The 20,511-nt window shown below is 42.0% G+C and overlaps 1 protein-coding gene across 3 annotated transcripts in view; it reads right to left on the bottom strand.

Moving 5' to 3' along the window:
- LNPEP (leucyl and cystinyl aminopeptidase) overlaps positions 1 to 20,511 on the bottom strand; it is a 99,722-nt gene that overhangs the window by 23,624 nt on the left and 55,587 nt on the right. For all 3 annotated transcript variants that reach the window (XM_067569063.1, XM_067569061.1, XM_067569062.1), the window contains 6 exons: positions 17,383 to 17,514; positions 10,968 to 11,088; positions 10,225 to 10,379; positions 9,702 to 9,815; positions 7,880 to 8,011; positions 1,783 to 1,914 (listed from right to left, as the gene is read on the bottom strand). In XM_067569063.1, coding sequence (XP_067425164.1) covers positions 1,783 to 1,914; positions 7,880 to 8,011; positions 9,702 to 9,815; positions 10,225 to 10,379; positions 10,968 to 11,088; positions 17,383 to 17,514 — 786 coding nt within the window. The remainder of the gene's footprint in view (positions 1 to 1,782; positions 1,915 to 7,879; positions 8,012 to 9,701; positions 9,816 to 10,224; positions 10,380 to 10,967; positions 11,089 to 17,382; positions 17,515 to 20,511) is intronic.

A 20,511-nucleotide genomic window follows, 5' to 3' on the forward strand; every position in this document is an offset into this window, starting at 1 on the left:
TCGTGTGAAACTGCAGTCTATACGAGGGAGTTATGTGTATGCACAGGGATCAGCCTACCTGGAACAACTTGCAGGACCAAGCTCTAAAGGAAGAGAAAATTAATGCTCATCACTGCTAAAGTCACCTATATCACTTGCTGTTCTGCCTAGCTCTCTTCTTCAGCTGCCCTCATGGTCCATCTGAAATTCAATTTACTGATCTATGCCTACAAAGATCTGTATACCCTACCCTTACAGAAGAGTCCTATATAATTGAATAGGGGTTAAAAACAATAGAATTATTAGTCCAAGAGAACTAATTCTCTGTAAAGAGCTTGGGTCAAAATTTCTAGAGTTTATCATTTATTAAATTTTCTATTTACTTTCAGATTGATTTGGTCGACTCCAGAAGGGCAGCTCCTGGTTACCTCTCATCTCATTTACTCTCTTTCTCCCTCCCACCTCTGTTGTCTAAAACTATGTCCTTCCTTTCAGGTGGCCTCCTTATACTTTTAAGCCTTCTTTGTCCAAGTTTGCCCAACCCTCCACTTTCTTCTCCTCCAAACACACTTCTTCCAAGGAGACCTACTAGTCCTTGTCCACCAGCAAAGTGTTTGTTTAATTGAAAAAGAAAAACATAGACATCATGGAACTAACAATGCCCGATACCACCATTAAACCTTCTTGCTTCTCTCACACCCCATCTCCTTTGTTTCTGTGTTGTCTGCTTAGATTGCAAGCCATATAGGGCAGCGATCAAGTCTTCTTGCATGTTTACTCAGTACTTTGGTGTCTAGACAGTCAAGCTACCCAATATAAGTGTACTGCCATTGAAACCACTCCCCTACGAATCCCAGGAAATCACTGAAGTGAAAGAAATTCTCTTAAAAATTAATAGCTGATATTTTTAGCATGCTAACACTGATTTATGTTCTTATCTGGCTTCTATCATCAGAGCATCTCTTAAATAAAAGCAGGGAGGACTCCAACAAGGGAAACTGAAAAGTTTATTTGTTTTGGGTTTTTCTTTCAAATGCTTTCAAAGCACCTCCTCTTCTCCACTGCCACAGGTCTTGAGGCTATTGGAGGAAGCTAGAATAAAGAAGTGGATTTTACATTTTGCTCTAAAGACAATGATGTTTATGATCAAAAGGAAACCAGATATTTTGGTTGGGATTTTCAACTTTCACTCCGCTTTGGCCTAACTGCTCCCACTGAACTAAACGGGAGTTTTATCACTGAAGCAGAGTTAGGCCAACGGTGAGTATTTTAAAAAGTCTGACTGTAAGCGTCATTGGAAGAACAAGCTTTGCTTCTGTACTACGGCCCGAATTCTACAAGTGATTAAGCATGAGTAAATTTTCTTTACTCACATGAGTAGTCCCACTGATGTCATCAATGTTGACTAGACATGTAAAGTTATGCACATGCTTAAGTGGCTGTAGACTCACGGACCATAACTATCATGTTGCTAGTGTTATGCTGGTGCATACCCATCCCATTCCATTCTTGCACTCTTTTTAAAAAGAAAATGGGGAGAGAAGGGGAAGAGGGCTAAGCAGGTTTGGTAGGCTCTCTTCTAGGCACGATGGTTGCTCATTTAGGTTTGTTCATCTCTGAACAGAGTTTTAAAATGAGACATGAGTGGTGTAACTCATAAAAAAGAACTTTTCAATATATGCCTGCAATATATGGTTTTATTTAACACCATTAATATCAGGAAATAGAAAATGTATTTGCTTTTCACAGCTCACTGTAATACATCATGCAAAAAACAAAACTAAGAATATCCAAGATGGTTACCTTATTCATGCTATCCCATAAATCATCACTCCGTGTGGATCCGTAGCTGTGATCATATAAATAATTCTGAAGCCCAGCTTGAAAAATATCATTTTTTATATATTTTTGCAGCATCAACAAAATGGAAGCTCCCTTAAAAAAAAAAAAAGTGGTAAGAGAAAGAACAAGCATGCACAGTTTACAAGATTTCATCTGTACCACTGATTTTAAGAGCTCATTTAGGAGAGAACAGATTCCGGCTCAGTCTGAATTTGAATTTAGTCTGAACGCAATTATTTTGACAATCTTAGCTGTTTGGGAAAATGTTCACATATTTAAAAAGAAACAATCAATAAAGTTTCACTGACATTGACTTAGTTTGAAAGACTTTCCAATTAGTACCATGTGAAAGTAATGGTGTTCCAGTGGATGCATCATTGACAGTTGTCAGATTTCATTAATAAAATACTGTTATATGCTGTACCCAGCTGCCCTCGCAAGAACTAGTTACATACTAATATGTAAGCAACTAAACAACGATACAGCCAAATAGCAATCAGAAAAGAAAGCAAGATATATCAGTAAATGGAAACACAGTGAAGAGGAATGCCAACAAGCATATTTACGGATGCTGCTTGTCAAAAAACTTGAAAAGCACATGAAAATATTTTGTAAAGTAAGCCTTACAAACGAAGTTTGCACAGAGCTGAATATTATTTTTAGATCTGTTTGCATCAGTGAAGTCATGGAGCAATTCACATCTGCAGACAGAACTGTGGTTTTACTCAGCTGAAAACTAGGATACTCCATGGAAACATTCCTACATCAGAGCGATCAGTCAATAATTGGCCCAAGGATAGACAGATTGGAAATGAAGTGACACTGACCTTGAACAGTTTAAAGTTATACTTCACATTGTTGGTACCAACACAATGGAGAAAGAGTTAAGAAAACTGAACACCACATATTTAACGTTCGTGCAACATCACAAGTGCTGTTCTTATAACAAAGTTTTGCATGAAAACTTACAATTTAAGGAAAACATTCTCAGAGAATTTAAAGGCTTTAGTTATCTGAACTGCAGGAGTGTCATTTACTACAAAGCTTTATAAACACTGTCAGTCTTTACTGTTTTGTATGCATTTGTGCTTTAGATTTGGCTTTATTCACTTATTTTCTCATGAATTAGTGTAACATATCTCCAGAAAAGAGTTTGTTCCACTAGCGTTTTTAAGAACTGTTCGGATAACTTGGTGGCCAAGAGGTCTGTATGCCCAACTTCCTGATTCTAGTCTCCTTGTACTCCTTAGAGTGGGGAGGCTCCCCACTCAGCTCCACAGGTGGGGCAGAGGAGAAAGAGAAAGGAGCCTGTGTTGCTCAACCATTAATCCCCCTGGTGGAGTTGCTATCTCTAGAGTCCTCTCCTACGCTTTAGCTGGAAAGATACTGGTAAAAAAGATAGTACCACAGGTAGGGGCACATAAAAACACTTAGAGTCAGGAGGAGGAGAAAGCAAAGGCGTTCCAGCTGAGACATAGAAGAACCCCAAAGAAACCAGTGTTCAAATGTACAACAGAAAAAGTTCTCCCCCCATTTTGGTTACCTCCTCATTGGTATACATCAATTAAATGTAACTTGGAGCTTGTAAGGCATCAGACAACTAATTAGTGCCAGACACAGTTACAGTAAATAACCATTTCTTACTGCAAGTATAACTGTGGTTCTTTGAGATGTGATGTGCACATGTATTCCAAGAAGGTGTGCACACGCTCTGGAAACAAACTTTTTCCTAGCAGTACCTGTAGAGGGGCAGTGCTCACACCTCATGGCTCTAGCTCCTCCCTAGCTATAAGGTGAAGCCACCCCAACCCCACTCAATTCCTTTGCACAGAATGCTCAGGAGAAGACTCAAGCAGAGGCAACCCACATGGTGATGCAGACCTGTATTTATCTCAATGAACCACAGTTAGAGTAACCATTTCTTCAAGTAGATGCAGACATGCATTCCAAGCATTCCATTTGGAGGTGGGGCTTGGAGTCTGACTAAGAACTGCCATTGCAATATTAGCATCTGGCCTGGAAGAAGCAGTGAGTGCACAGTGGTCTGTAAAGGTACATACGGATGACCATATGGCTGCTCTACAAAGTGTCCAATATGGAAACGTCATTGAGGAATGACACAGACATTGCTTGCACTCTCCTCCAGTGTGCCTGTAGAGGGAACGTTGCCGACGCGATCTCATAAGCAGTCTTGATGCAAGAGGTTATCCCCTGAGAAATGGTCTGCATGTGTTATGAACAGGTGAGGTGAGACATGAAACTGCTCAGTCCTGTTCAGACAGATGGCTAGGCAGTGCCTAACATCTAGAATATGACGGCTTTATTCCTCCAGAGAAGAATGCTGCTTGGGGGAAAAAAAAAAACACCCATAAATTCACCACTTGGTTCAGGTGAAACTGGGAGGCCACTTTGGAAACAAATTTCAGGTGTGGCCAAAGCATAACCCTGTCTCTGGAAAACTACATGGAAGGATGCCTGGGCCAGGAGGGCCTGTAAGTCTCACCACCCCTCTGGCCGAGGTGATGGCTATCAAGAGTGCTGTCTTCTGAGATAGAAGAAGGGACAGTGGTCAGGAAATAAGAGGCTCAAATGGAGGCCCCACGAGAGCCACTAAAACTGTGTTCAGATCCCACAAGATGGTTGAATCTCAAACCGGAGGATGCAGGCGGAGGAGCCCTTTGAGGAACCTCATCACCATGGCGTTGGAGAAAACTGACTTCTCTTGGACCAGCGGATGAAAAGCTGATATTGCTGCCAGATGTGCTCAAAGAACTGAGTGCGAGAACCGATTCCTGAAAGGTGCAATAGGTACTCCAAGATGGCCTGGATGGAAGCATGTGCCAAAGGGGTCCCACAGGCTACGGACCAAAGGAAAAAACCTCTTCTGCTTCACTGAGTAGGCCATTCTAATGGAAGGCTTCCTATTGTTAAGTAGGACCTGTTGGACAGCCTGCGAACAATGCCCTTTCAGCCATAGAGAAGCCACACCATCAGGTGAAGGGAGGAAATCTTGGATGTAAGGTGCAGCTGCAACTCTGCATGAGAAGGTCGAAGAGTGGCATAGCGAGGAGATCAGAGAACCAGTGCTGCCTCAGCCACGCCGGAGCAACGAGGATAAGGTTGGCTCAGTCAACCTTGGCGATGACCTGGGGAAGGTTCAGGAGAGGAGGGAATGTGTACAGTAAACCGGACATCTAACTGCAATGAAAGATGTCAGAGAGGGAGCCCGGGCTGTGTCCCTCCTGAGAGCAGTCCTGGGACCCCAGCGACATTGGGGGGGAGGGGTGGCAAGAGGGGGAGGAGAGCAACTCTGGATGGAGCCAGGAGATTATCTGACTTGTCCATAGGCAGAAAGAGGTCGGGATCACCCCCCCAATGTAGGCAGCATCGCTGGCTGCAAAAGAGTCGGTGCCACTGGTATAGTTGGTCCTGGTGTGGGCACTGGTACCAGGATGCCTGCGTATCTTGACACAGAGGGGGCTGGTTGCCTCCACGGGACAACCTGCGGCATCGACCATGCAGGAAGGACCCAGTACCGAAGGGCCTTGCTCTGCCTCCAGTACTATGTCTCCAGCAGCCACAGGCAGGGGTGTCTTGAGGTGCAGTGCCGAGACTTTGGCCACATACTAGTTGTGAGCCCAATGTGGGCGCCAGCCTCGCTAAGTCTTGGATGAGTCGTGAGAATGTGACCAAAAGGCAGAGGAGGTCTGCTGCAACCTGGTACAATGGACAATACTTGAACTGTCAGTACCAGACTCAACAGATGTCCAGAGGCCAGAAGTGGAGTCGACAGTACAGGATGTCTGCCATCCCTGTCCTGTACTGAGGGAGGGGCCAAAGCACCCATGCCAGCCCATGCACCGGAGCCAGCACCAAGACGGCCCACACTCTTCTTCAGAGAGATGCCTTGGGACCCAGAGCGTCCCCGATTGGTTTTATAGGACATCTTACTTGGCACCGACAACTGAGAAAGACTCCTGCGCCAGACCCAGAAAAGGAGGCAGCCGTTCTCTCCAAGCTGAAGGGCAATGTGCACCCGAGGAAGGCCTTGGTACTGGTTCAGGCCTGCTCAAGCGGGTGCTGCTTCAAACCAAGGTCCCACGCCACCTGAGTCCTCTTCTTAAAAGAGAGGCAGATGGAGCAGCATTCCTTCAGGTGGGCTTTGCCCAGACAAAACAAGCACCACACTTTGGGGGAGTGGGGGTCCCTATGGGAATTGCCCCTCCACTTGAAGGGCAACTAGTGAGGGCATCATCAGGGAGCACTACTACCACTAACAAAAACACTACGTTAACTAGCTAATTACGTATTACTGATCATCAACTATGTACAATTAGGCTAGAAAAAATTATAAGTCACAAGGTTGTGAACAACAAATGCACAGAGCTCCAATTCCAGCTGATGGGCAATAAAAAGGAACTGAAGAGGGCTGGGGTACTGCCATCTTATTTAGGCAGGGGAGGGTCTATAGCTATGAGGGTGCGAGTACCAGCCCTCTATGGGTATTGCTAGGCAAAGGTCTCCAGCTCTGGCACTCAGGGTGTGCACCCACCTACTTGGAATACACATTGCCTCTACTCTAAGAACAACTCTTGCCAGGGAATAGACTAACTCAAAAAAGTTATTCAATGCAATATTCAATATTTAGGGCCCGATTCAAAGTCCACTGAGTCATTGGGAATCTTTCCATGAAATCCAATAGGTTTTGGAACAGAAGATTAAAGTGCAGGATTTAAATGTGAAGTAAAACTGTTAAAACCATGAGCGTCTCTGAAGACCTAGTAATAGATGTGCTCACCTACAGTTCTTGGCCTCGCTATTGATTTCCCAGTAGCCCCTTAAAAGGTGAGCTCTTTCTTAATAAAGTGTGCAGTAATTGTCTGGAAGCCCAAGACAACATTCAGATGCTATTTGGCAGTTCATAGCTCCTGTCAGACATCTTAGGGACAGATGCCAATCAGAGCCCCACAGACAAGGCAGCTTGAAAGAGACATGCTTTTGTGCTTCTACCGGAGAGTGGAACACCAATAGAAATGTAGAGGTTTGTTTATGGCAAGCTGCTTCAGCTGTAGTGCTCCATTTGGTATCTCAGGTTACTGTCCCCAGGCTGTTTGATGAGAAGCTTTTTTGTGTTTTGTTTTTTTAAAAAGAGGAAAACCAAAGTCTTCCATCAGGTACTAGCTTCCCCCCAAAAGCATAACGATGATGAAAAGTCAAAAGTTAACAAGGAAAAATTAAGTTATCAGCATGGAACACAACACAAAGATTGATAGAAGCTGAAAGAAAAATTTGCTAAGCTATTTTTAAGTATTTGTTTAAGCCATGATTGTGTCAATATCATTGTGTCATGGTAAATTGGAAGTGTGTACAGGGATTATGGAGAAGGTGATGGACACAAACAATAGAGATGTGCATGAAATCTTTTATAAAAAAAGGTATAGGTTCTTGGGTACAGCTGAGTTCTGCTCAGCACAAAATTGAAAGGGGAAGGGTGGTTTTATGCCACCTTTACACCCTTCTAATCCTGGGTCCAACCCTGGTCCTAGGTCCACTCCCTGGCACAATTTAGAGCAGTGTCAGGGCTGCCTTAATTGTCATCCAGTTACAATAGCCCTTAAGTAGTAATTCCAAGATCCAGGGATCACCAGAGCACTCCATGGCCTCACTGCCCCCACCTAAATCTTGGGGGGAGGGGAGGGAAGTTTGAAGGGCAAGGTCATGGCACTTGGGGTGGGAAAGGAGCAGCACAGAGCCAACTACACAGGTGTAACATTGTGCGGGGCATGTCTGTTTGTATACACTGAATGGGATTAAATGCCTAGCTCATATGAGAATAATTTAATCTGTATTAAACACAGAAAAAGAATGAAATATACAGTCTTCTCTGGAGATAAAAAATGGAGGCCAAGTAAAGAAATTGGCAGCCTAACCTGCATTTTTAGCCAAAAGGAAAGAAGTTCCTGACTTAATAGGTTATTTCCCAAAACAAGAATATTCAGAGGAAAAAGTCATGGAAAATACACGAGACAGAATGACTGTTAGTCTCTTTTGAAGTTACCTTGATATAGGAAAGCGCATCAAACATTTCTTCAATCTGCTCTGAAGACTGGACAGCAGAGGAGATTGGACGTGAGACATTCAAGGAATCTTTCATCATAGTCTTGAATCGTAGTTTCAGGAATTCTTCATCCTAGAATAGAAGGACCAGGAGTTTATACCCACATGAGAAGTTAGAACAATGAAGGATTATGCCAAATTCTCCATAATTCAGAGCTGGAATTTACAGTGAGTGGAACAGATGAATTAAGCTTTCCTTCTCTCTGCTGTCCTATTTACTTGGCACAGTAGCCTAGTCATCTAACTCTCTCTTGGGACTCCTACTCCCTCTTTTCCTCTGCCACTGCCAATGGAGACACAGCAAACCAGTCAGTCAATCTCCTCTGCGGTTATCACTAAGTTTGGTAAGAAGAGAGCTGATAGCTCACTGTGCAAACTAACAGCAGCAGCTTACTAATGGACACGCACTGTAAGCTTTTATCTGCGTTGCCATGAAGAGAGCTACCGTGCACAACTCCATAGCCTACAAGGATGAAGAGTCCAAAGACGCAGTCTCCCCACAACAACCTGCTTATCTTTACAGCATAACTGCAGTGATTCTGCTACAATTAAGACTCTTGGCATCCAGTGGAGGTAGGGTTTCTTTCAAACAGTAGCATTATATAGAGTTTAAGTATCATTTGTAACTTGATTATGCTACAATACAGAGAATCAGGGCACATACATATTAAAGTCAATGAGACTCTACATAGCCAAAATGTTTGGGGTAGGCAGATCCTTTCGCAGGGTCAGAGCCATATACTTTAAATTTGTTGGTACAAGAACCAGTGTCTGCTATCTGAATCTTTATTACACTCTAGGTGTACATGCAGCAATTTTAAACAAATGCACTGAATATTACCAGAGTACCTTTACCTCCTACATTAAGAGTCTGACCTATTACTATCCAACAGTATGATGGCAGATTTTTTGCCCTTTTTTATTTCAATGCCTAGGTACAGGGGGTCTGCTAATGTAGGAGATCCTAAATTACTAAATCCTGCTAGTGCAGGATTGGGGATTTAAAGTGCTCCTGATCAGAAGAAAGAAAGAGACCAAAGAGAAAGAAGACCAATGAATAAAACAGTCAAGTTGCATTGGGTCCAACCTATATTTTAAGCGAAGATTTAAATGCTATTTTCTTTAAGTTTGTGTGGGAGGGAGTTTAATAAAACATTTTTGGCACCACCAAGTGGTGAAACTTTAGGCTTCAAAAAGCAGCTATATAAAATTTCTTTTAAAAGCAACTTGTTTGCCTGACTAAATAAGATGTAAAACCGTGCAACATGGAAATTCTATAGTAGGTTAAAATTAACACTGGAGAAAAAACACCTCACATGTGTAACACTAGATCAGGGATTAAAAACATTTTTTTTGCTGTTAATGTACACCATATTGCAAACTTGGAGAATTCATACACAGCCAAATTTTCAAATGAGCCTCATGATACCTACTAACTTAGCACCCATTATTTTGTGCTCATAAAGAAAACAGATCAATTGATCTGCTTGATATCCTTCAAAGGACATTGCATGTAAAGGAGTGCACATGCAAATTTATCGGCCACTTTTGAAAATTTGGCCAACGCAATTTTATTTTTAAATAAAGATTCTGATTCCACATTATTTGTGATGTTATCACTGGGTGTCCTTGCAACTATTTATAGCACAATTTAAGTTCGATTTTCATCACCTAAAGCTTATGAAAATGGAGGTAAAAAAATTATGTCAATCAAAAAGAAACCTCAGATGGAACAAAATGTCAGATTTAGATGAAGTACTCACAGCAAGTAGCTCTGGGAAAGTTTTTTCCATAGCAAAGTATTCCATAAAAGTGGCAAATCCTTCATTCAGCCAAAGATCATTCCACCATTCCATAGTTACTAGATTACCAAACCACTACAGTGGAAAAACAAAAAACACAAAACAAAAAAGAAAAAGAATCAGTCTGACTGTGCAAGATGGGAGAAAGTTCAATCAAGTTTCAACAGCACTATAGTAAAAATGTACAATCCAAACATGAAAAGACATTTTATGAAGGGCTACATTGTGATTTTGCCACACGCCCTATGTATGGGGCAACACATAGTTGTGTGTCCCTAGGAACAAGCTATGAAAGAGATTGAGACCCAGAGACACTTCCAGTTTCCTGCTACACCAAGAGCAGAGTACCACCAGCCCTATATCCGGTAATGTGTCTGTCCCTAGCAAGTGTATCGGGGGAGAGGGAATGTTACACAGTGTGAGAAGATTGCACTGTTAAAAATATTATTTAAAATCCAGCATTGTCAGCATTTCAATCCAGTACCTGATGAGCCAGCTCATGAGCAATCACTGTAGTTACCAGCTTTTTATCCATCACTGAAGAGGTTTTGTTGTCATAAAAGAGTGTTGTCTCTCTAAAGGTGATCAAACCCCAGTTTTCCATAGCGCCAGCCTGGAAATCAGGAATAGCAACCAAATCTGGGGGGGAGAGGGGGGCAGAGGAAGAGGAGGAATGTAAGTGAACCAGACTTAAATTCATAAGTTACAATAACGCTGCATTTCAGATCTCCCTGCTCTAACACAAATCTATAGCTATAAATGGCAACCTACCAAATTTCACTATTTAGGCACCAATGTGCAAACACACACACTAGCTTTAAGTAAACAAATAACACCATATGCTCCGATAGGGACATAGAGTTTTGCGGGTCTTTGTCTGGTAGACATGTTTGCACATGTTGAGAATTCTCTTTCTCCATTCAAAATTGCTCTTTAAATCAATGGCACTAAGTGTACAGCAAAACTTTCTCCAGAGGCCATACTGAATTGGCAACTACCTTTCTTAAGCCAAAAGGTACACAAATTTCTTGTGTGCCCATTTCCCCCCCACTCACACAAGCCCAGTTACACATGTTAAATTTTAATAATTTTTTTTAAAGTCAGGTTTTGGAGGGGTTTTTTAGTTTTGAATTATTTTTATTATAAAGAACCATCAGTGAAGTTGTGGGAAAAATTGCTTGTTAGAAATATATATTTAAAAAAAAAAAATAGATGAAAATGCCTTACCTAATTTTTGAAGAGGATACTCTATCTGAAAATATTTCTGATAAAACTCTAGGAGCTTCACTGCTGCATCTAAGGCATGCTCAACTTGGCCTAACTTCTGTGGCATGGCATAGACAGATACCTGGCAAAAACAAGGGAGCAAGAAAATATTTAATGGGATGCCATCACAAATGACAGGAGAGGGCAGGCAAACAACAACCAACAAAACAAAGACCTTAAGTGATAGGGTCAATTCCCTGGTCAGTTTTAAGGAAATCTATACCAAAAAAAAAAAAAAAAAAAAAATCACATGCATTTCATATGTTTGGGAGTGTTTGGGAATTCTTATAGCTTCTTATTCATCATCAATTTATCCCCCAAATGCATGAGAATATGTGTAATACTAGTTTGAGTTCTGATGCATAGGTTATACATTTGTGGATGATCGCCTTAAGGGTGCAATTCTCTCAGGAGTTACTACTTTTCACACCATTTAAGTCCTGAGCTGGTGTACACTGCATTAGAGGATGGAGAGGGCAGAACATAGACTTCCATGTATCTTGTAAGCTTGAGAGTGTCTCTGCATCAGCTCCAAAGTAGCTAGCACCAAGAGGCTCTGCAGATGAGGGAAAGCAGTGGATGTGATATACCTTGACTTTAGCAAAGCTTTTGATACAGTCTCCCACAGTATTCTTATCAGGAAGTTAAAGAACTATGGGTTGGATGAATGGACTATAAAATGGATAGAGAGCTGGCTAGAGCATCGGGCTCAACGGGTAGTGATCAATGGCTCCATGTCTAGCTGGCAGCCCGTCACAAGCAGAGTGTCTCAGGAGTCGGTCCTGGGGCTGGTTTTGTTCATCTTCATTAATGATCTGGAGGATGGGTAGATTGCACCCTCAGCAAGTTTGCAGAGGACACTATGCTAGGGAGAGTGGTAGATACCCTGGAAGGTAGGGATAGGATACAGAATGACCTAGACAAATTGGAGGATTGGGCCAAAAAAGAAATCGGATGAGGTTCAATAAGGACAAGTGCAGAGTCCTCCACTTAGGACGGAAGAATCCCATGCACAGCTACAGACTGGGGACTGACGAGCTAGGCAGCAGTTCTGCAGAAAAGGACCTGGGGGTTACAGTGGACAAGAAGCTGGATATGTCAGCAGTGTGCCCTGGTTGCCAAGAAGGCTAATAGCATATTGGGCTGCATTAGTAGGAGCATTGCCAGCAGATCGAGGGAAGTGATTATTCCCTTCTATTTGGCATTGGTGAGGCCACATTTGGAGTATTGTGTCCAGTTTTGGGCCCCTCATTACAAAAAGGATGTGGACAAGTTGGAGAGAGTCCAGCGGAAGGCAATAAACATGATCAGGAGGGGTGGAGCACAAGACTGATGAGGAGAGGCTGAGGGAACTAGGCTTGTTTACTTTGCAAAAAAGAGATTCATGAGGGGGATTTGATAGCAGCCTTTAACTACCTGAAAGGGGGTTCCAGGGAGGATGGAATCAGGCTGTTCTCAATGGTAGTAGATGACAGAACAAGGAGCAATGGTCTCAAGCTGCAGTGGGGGAGGTCTAGTTTGGATATTAGGAAAAAAGGTTTTCACTAGGAGAGTGGTGAAGCACTGGAACGGATTACCTACGAGGTGGTGGAATCTCCATCTTTAGAGGTTTTTAAGCTGCGGCTTGACAAAGCCCTAGCTGGGATGATTCATCTGAAGTTAGTCCTGCTTTGAGCAGGGGATTGGACTAAATGACCTCCTATGGTCCCTTCCAACTCTAATATTCTATGACTATTAGGGAGAGGCCCCGGGAATCTTATTTAGGTGGATCCAGTTGATCCAATTCCTCCCCAACCAGTACAGTAGATATAAAGAGGTAGAAGCTGCTATTCCAGCTGCTGTGTTCCACTCAGCATTTGTGCCTGGGACTGGGCAATTTCTCCCTAATGCAAATTGTCCAGCATTGCTTCATTCTTTTTACGCATAAATTTGTGTTTAGACTCCGAGTATTCAACCAGCTCCACTCCCAAGCTATAACAATGCATTGTAACTTTAAAAAAAATTGTCCAGACCTTAGTCCTATATTTCATTTCACCTCTTGGACCACTTTTCTCCATACTACAACCCAAGGATTATAGGAAACATTTCAACTAGATGGGTAAGGAGGTCTCTTTCCTCTTGATTGGAGAATTCTAAACGGATTATGTGTGCTGAAGAAGTTTGGTTTTATGTTTCTGGAAATACTAAAAGCTTGTCACAGCAGCAGTACTAAGCACTATAAACAGAGCCATTTAAGTGTTTAAAGCATTCATTAGCTCATATTTCATAAAACAAAACATAACGGCCATACTGGGTCAGACCAATGGTCTGCCTAGCCCAGTATCCTATCTTCTGACAGTGGCCAATGCCAGAACAGGCGATCATCAAGTGATCCATCCCGTCACCCATTCCCAGATTCTGGCGAAGAGAGACTAGGGGACACTTCAGAGCATGGTTCTGCATCTCTGCCCACCTGGCTAATAGCCATTGATGGACTATCCTGCATGAACTTATCCAGTTCCTCTTTGAATTCTGTTATAATCTTGGCCTTCACAACATCCTCTGGCAAGGAGTTCCACACGTTGACAAAGTGTTGCGTGAAGAAATTCTTCCTTTTGTTTATTTTAAACCTGCTACCTATAAATTTCATTTGGTGACCTCTAGCTCTTATTATGAGAAAGAGTAAGCACTTTATTTACTTTCTCCACACCAGTCATGATTTTATAGATTATTATATCCCCCCTTAGTCATCTGTTTTCCAGAATGAAAAGTTCCACTCTTATTAATCTCTCCTCATATGGAAGCTGTTCCATACCCTTAATTATTTTTGTTGCCCTTTTCTGTACCTCTTCCAATTCCAGTACATCTTTTTTGAGATACTACACATAGTATTCAAGATGTGGGTGTACCACAGGTTTATATAGAGGCAATGTGATTTTTTTCTGTCTTATTATCTATCCCTTTCCTAATGATTCCCAACATGGTTAGCTTTTTTGACTGCTGCTGCACACTGAGTGGATGTTTTAGAGAACTATCCACAAGAACACCAAGATCTCTTTCTTGAGTGGTAACCACTAATTTAGACCCCATCATTTTATGTGCATTACTTTGTATTTATTGCCACTGAATTTCATCTGCCATTTTGTTGCCCAGTCACCTTGTTTTGGGAGATCCCTAATTTACTCTTTGCAGGCTTCTCTGGATTTAACTATCTTGAGTAGTTTTGTATTATCTGCAAATTTTGCCATCTCACTGTTTACCTCTTATTCATAAATGAGCAGGAAAATGTTGAACAGTACTAGTCCTAGTACAGTTCCCTGGGCAGGGAGAGAAGGGACACCACTATTTACCTATCTCCATTTTGAGAACTGACCATTTATTCCTACCCTTTGTTTCCTATCTTTTAACCAGTTACTGATCCAGTGGAGGACCTTTCCTCTTATCTTACTTTGCTTAAGAGCCTTTGATGAGGGACCTTATCAAAGGCTTCTGAAAAAGCCTTTTGAAAATCTACATATACTATATCTACTGGATCACCCTTATCCACATGCTTGTTGATGCCCTCAAAGAATTCTAGTGGATTGGTGAGGCATGATTTCCCTTTACAAAAACCATGCTGATTCTTCCCCAACAAATTCTGTTGGTCTGTGTGTCTGAATTCTGTTCTTTTCTATCGTTTCAACTAAATTTGCCTGATATTGAAGTTAGGCTTAACAGCCTGTAAGTGCTGGGATTGCCTCTAGAGCTTTTTTAAAAAAAAAATTGGTGTCACATTAGCTATCCTCCAGTCATCTGATACAGAAGCTGATTTAAATGAGGTTAGTAGTTCCGCAATTTCACATTTGGAGTTCCTTCAGAACTTGTGTGGATACCATCTGGTCCTAGTGACTTATTACGGTTTCATTTATCAATTTGTTCTAAAACCTCCTCTAATGACGCCTCAGTCTGGGACAGTTCTTCAGATTTGTCATCTAAAAAGAATGGCTCATGTTTGGCAATCTCCCTCACATCCTCAGCCATGACGAGCAATGCAAAGAATGTGGTTAGTTTCCCCACAATGGCCTTTTCCTTGAGCGTTCCTTTAGCATCTCGATTGTCCAGTGGCCCCGTGGTTGTTTAGCTGGCGTCCTGTGTCCAATGTACTTAATTTTTCTGCTGTTATTTTCTGAGTCTTTAGCTAGTTAGTCTTCAATTATATTTTTACATTTCACTTGCCAGAGTTTATGCTCCTTTCTATTTTCCTTAATAGAAAATAACTTTCACTTTTTAAAGGACTCCTTTTTGCCTCTAACTGCTTCTTTTATATATATTCATTTAAAATGTATACAGGGTATACAGTCATTTAAAAGCACTTTAAAAGTTGGATCAATTTTCAGGGTTAAAGTGTTCATGATGCAAAAGGGAGCTTTGATGTATATCATATGAAGGCTGGCCACTTTAGTCTCTCTAGGAGAGCATCTATTGGACATCTTTACTTGACTCCTCTTCCTTCGAGTGAATATACACCCAGAGGCAATGCCGGTCTCCTCAGGTTTGGCTCTACCATACTGGGGCTTGGGTGCCTTCCTGGGCTCTGTTGAATTCTTCAGGCTTGGTTCCACCTGAGAGAGGCTCAGATGCTGCATTGAGATCCGCTCCTAAACTGTTTTCTTATATGGACTCCAAGGGTGAGAAGAGGAAAAAAAATAAAATCAGGAGTGGGAAGAACTTGAGAGCACCACCACCCGAGTCAAAATGAAACCTCACTAACTCTTACACACCGTCTCAGGCTGGCGCTATGGGGCTACAAATAGTATAGATGTTTGGGCTTAGCCTGGGCTCCAAGACCCTTTCCACTTGCCAGGTTTCAAAGCCCACACTCCAGCCAGAGCAATTACACTGCTATTTTTAGCCACATAGCCCAAGCCTAAGATAGTTGACTTGGGCTCAGATTCACAGCTGAATGTTTTTTTTTGTTTTTAAGTGTAGATGTAACTGAAGATCTGCAATCCTCCCTCTCATCTTTTACATGCTTTAATCAGCAATAATTATAGTTTAAAATGTGGACATTTAAATAAACATCATTGGACATGTGAGTTAACCTCAATGACATGAACAAGAATGGGTCACACTTTCAGGTGTAGTAAGGTACTCTTTGCAAACACATGGGCTAAAGACTTACATTAGAAAAGAAAAAAGTAGTTATATTCTTGAGCTAAAATAGCAGCCACAAGAAAAAGTGCCACTCATCAAGCTTCTATAAGCTGGATCATTGCGCCTGACCTAATTAGCTAAAATTACAACTACTTGTCCAAACTAGAAGGAAGTCTGATAAAAATCTACAACTTCACTCTGTATATTGGTTTACAGCAATTTAGATCGAGATATTGCCATGTCTGTCCATAAGATAACTTATCTTTGCAGTATATTTGATAAGGGCTTCCATTCCCTCCTGCAGCTTTGTTAACAAGCTACTCTGACTCCTTCTAGATGAGTACCAGCACTTCCTGTCTCACCACAAAGAGGTAGCCTCCTACTATTGTGATCGGGTCTGATCACCAAATGACTACTCATGTGAAGCCCACACACTTCTTGTATGACTAGATATTGGAAGATCCCTCCTAAATATCCTCCTTTCTGTCATTCTCTAGCATAGAGCTGCTCACCAACCTAGCAGGCTATGTCCCTGAAGCAATACCACCAAAGATTAAATGAAGTCTATGGCAGCCACTAGGTGCTCGGCCCTTTGAAAATCAGGCCATTAATATTGACACCTAATCAGGCACCTACATATGGACTTAAAATTCTGGTCTGAGTCTGTCTTACTGGAGCATAAACTAGTTTGGATGTTTGGCTATAGGCAGAGCAACTCCCTTTGTCAGGTACTGAAGGGTGCTTCTGCAGCTCCTGCTCTCATGGGCAATGATAGGGGAGAATAGCAGCCATGATGAGGGAAGGCAGGACAACACTCCTGGCACCTGCCTCATCTCCTGTGACTGCTGGGGATGGACAGGTTAACATTCCAGCTGGGGCATCACAGTAGCTCTACCAATGGAGTCTGTGCAGGCCAGGCACTGAATCCATACATCTCCTGGCTTGCCTGGCACTGCTCCCTTCTCACAGACCCTTCCCACTTTTGGCACCAGCTTTGGATCCCCCAGCACTGTTAGCTGTGTGAGAGGCTTGCACCTCTGTACTCTTGCTTTGAGCAGGCCCCTGGCTGTAGAAAGTCTGCCGTCAGAGGCAGAAGCTTGCTGGCAACACAAGCTGGCAGCAGCTCTGGAATCAATCTAGTCCACACCATAAGATCATTTGCTAGACAATCTTATAATAGGCAACAAGCACACAGTAAGCAGGAAAACATCCCAGTGAGCCACCTCGTCTACATGTAGAGTTTAAAAATACAGTGGAAACATACCAGAGTCCCGTTGATCTCCTTACTGATGTTCTTCAGATCTGCAACAATGAAAGCTACCAGGTAAGTACTCATCTTCAAACTCTCAGAGAACTCATCTTGAACTATTCCATCTGCCACAGGGATGGTTACTTTCTGCAGGTAAAAAAAAAAAAAAAAAATTATATAGGATGTATAAGAAGATACCGTTACTACTGCGGACAACAGCTGAAATCAAAAGGCTAGGGGAGACAGCATAAGAAAGTTACACCTAGAGTGCACAGTGGTAACTATAAATAAGTTTGCTGGAGGATTTTCACTATTTTAAGGTGCTAAGAGAGTGATAGAGGCCATGTAAGACACAAGATATATAAATAAGGTGCTCATAATGTAACTTATGGTAAAGCTAACTTTTTCCAGGTTTACGCTGAATGCCAGATAGAGTTTATCAGTCATATATGAAAAGTACACAACATACTACACATTGTTTAAATGGACAGCATAGAACAGCAAAAGTTTGGGGACATATTTGCTAATTTAGGTGGCTTTTGTAACCACAAAACTGAGTCATCTGCCTCATCCTCTGGCTAGTGTCTACAGAAGGCTGCACTGCTGACTGAATGAAAATGCATAGCACTTACAGTAGGAAAAAACAAAAACAAACCATGAAATAATTCCGTTTGACCGACAAGAAAGTTTGGCCCTGATCCTGAAAATACACCCAAACTTTCAGCTTGAGAGTCAGATTCTAAGCCTGAAGGCACCATTATGACCCTCTAGTATGACCTCCTACATTAGAGAGACCACAATCTCACCCAGTAATTCCTATATCAAGCCCATAACTTTGGGTTGGCTTAGAATGTGTCTAAGACATCCAATTTTACTTTAAAAAGATGTAAAGTGCTGGAGAATCTACCATGTTCCCTTGGTAAATTGTTTCAATGGCTGAATACCCCCACATATAAGGTAGTTTCCACCCTCCATTTGTTCAAACTTCAGCTTGCAGCCATTAGATCTTGTTATGCCTTTAATCAGCTAGTTGAAAGAGTACTCTTATCGGAAACCTTCTCCCCGTGTAGGTATTTATAGACCTTGATCAAGTCACCTTTTAACCTTTTTATGGATAAACTAAATCCACCATAAACTCAGATTTTCCAGAGGTCTTCAATCATCTTTGTAGCTCTTCACCAAAAAAAAAAAAAAGTAAAAAAAAATTCTAGGTGTGGACATTAGAACTGGATACAGTATTCCAATAATAGAGGTAATACCAACCCCCTACTCCTATTTTATATTCTCTTATTTATGCAGCCAAGAATCACTTTAGCCTCTTAATGACAGCATTACACTGGGAGCTCCTGTTGAGGTGGTTATCCATGATGATCCCTAAATCCTGAGTAATTTCATTGAATTCAGGTTAAGCATGTGCCCAAGTGTTTTCAGGATCATGACCTAAATGATCAGATCTAAATAAAAAAAGAACTACTTTCCTGGGCAGTAAGTTAGTACAGAATACTTAGAGCTCCTTATAGGGAGCCTGCACAGATGTCCTTATAAAATCAGAGTGGAAAAGCTGTTCAACCTATTGTACTACATGTAATGTACTGTTAATCTAAGAAATATGGAATCACAAAGACTATTGTAATGTATATGCACAAGAGTGAGTTTTCTTGACATAATGGAAAATTCAGAATCAACTAATATAATCACATTTGGAAATGTAACCATTATTCAATTCAGTAGTCAAAAGGTATTATACAATATTAAATTGCAAGAAGCCAGTCTAAACATGAATGATGAGTGAAAGATAATGGTTTTTTGGAGGACAATTTCATTAGTGGATTATTCTTTTACTTACTTTTATTTCTTTTGTCATGCACACAAAGTGGATTCTCAGTACTAAGTGAGGAACTTTACTACACCAATAGCCATTAACACCTTTTTCACAGTGAGTGAAAAGGAACCTGAAAAATGCTGCTTTTAGATGTTAGTGAACAGCAGACTCCAGATGGCAAGGAGCAGGAAATAATTAGCACACAGCTGATTTTAAACAAGGAGGTGGGGGAAGCAATAGGAGATGTCTGCTTAATTCCATTGTGCCTTTTTAAAAAAAATATTAAATCAGGAATTGGGAGGAAAGGGGGGGGGAGGAGAGAAGGGACTGATTACAGCTGGGCAAAAGTACCTCAATGGGAGATATACAGGCTTGGGTAGTGGTGTGAGGGGTTGGGGGAAGGAGACAGGCAAATGTGGGGTGCAGGGGTGTGACCTGTGGGTCTTAGACCCTATACTGCCCCTCCCCTTTTTGTAAATAGGTTAGTGATCTTGTAAATAGTAGCCACAAGAGAACCCACATATGCGGGGTCAATAGTTCAGTTCAGCGAATAGTTATATTTGAATATTCATAAGGAAGGGTCCAATAGGAGCGGCCATGGATAATAGCGGGCCGGGTGCAAAAGGCTAAGGGCCGTGTGCACACAGCTAAGGGCTGTGTGCAAAGGCTACTAGAAGCGGGAAAATCCCGTCGAGCGGATTGGGCCACAGAGGATTCTGTGGTCCTTTATAAGGGGTAAACCAACGGTTGTGGTTGTTGTTCTTCTCACCCCTGTGTATGCGTTTGTGACCACTGCGGAGGCGCCGATAAAAGATAATAGAGACTTTGTGTGTATAAGCGAGGAAGAGAAGCAGACGGTGACTGTCAGACAAGGAAGAGAAGCAGACGAGGAACCATCGGGAAGGATCAGACGGATAGAGGACAACACCACCATTGGAGAAGAAATATCGTGAGCTTAGTGAAACAACACCAGACACACTAAATTAATAATACCATCACTCATATTGAGACCCTGACGCATATTGTGACCCCGTTCCCCATTGTTCAATAAATTCCCTTTGTTTTCGAAGTATTTGACCCCGGATTGTTTAGTCATTTTCCAATGCCGAGAGGCCCCCTACCACTGGGGTAAGGAGAGTCTGACTTCTGTTTTATTGGGCTTAGGCTCGGTTGTTCCTGCTTGAGGACACCGGTCTAACAGGGGGGAACCAGAGTGACCCAGGTCAGGAGGTGCAGCAGTTCCTAGGTGTAATCTATGTAGGGAGCTTGTCAGCAGAGAAGCAACATGCAAGGCAAAACGGGGGAGGCGGGCCTGAAGAAGA

The sequence above is a fragment of the Emydura macquarii genome, unplaced genomic scaffold, assembly GCF_026122565.2.
Source record: "Emydura macquarii macquarii isolate MOO-44397 ecotype Brisbane River unplaced genomic scaffold, CSIRO-AGI_Emac_v2 contig_2897, whole genome shotgun sequence".
Lineage (NCBI taxonomy): Eukaryota > Metazoa > Chordata > Testudines > Chelidae > Emydura > Emydura macquarii.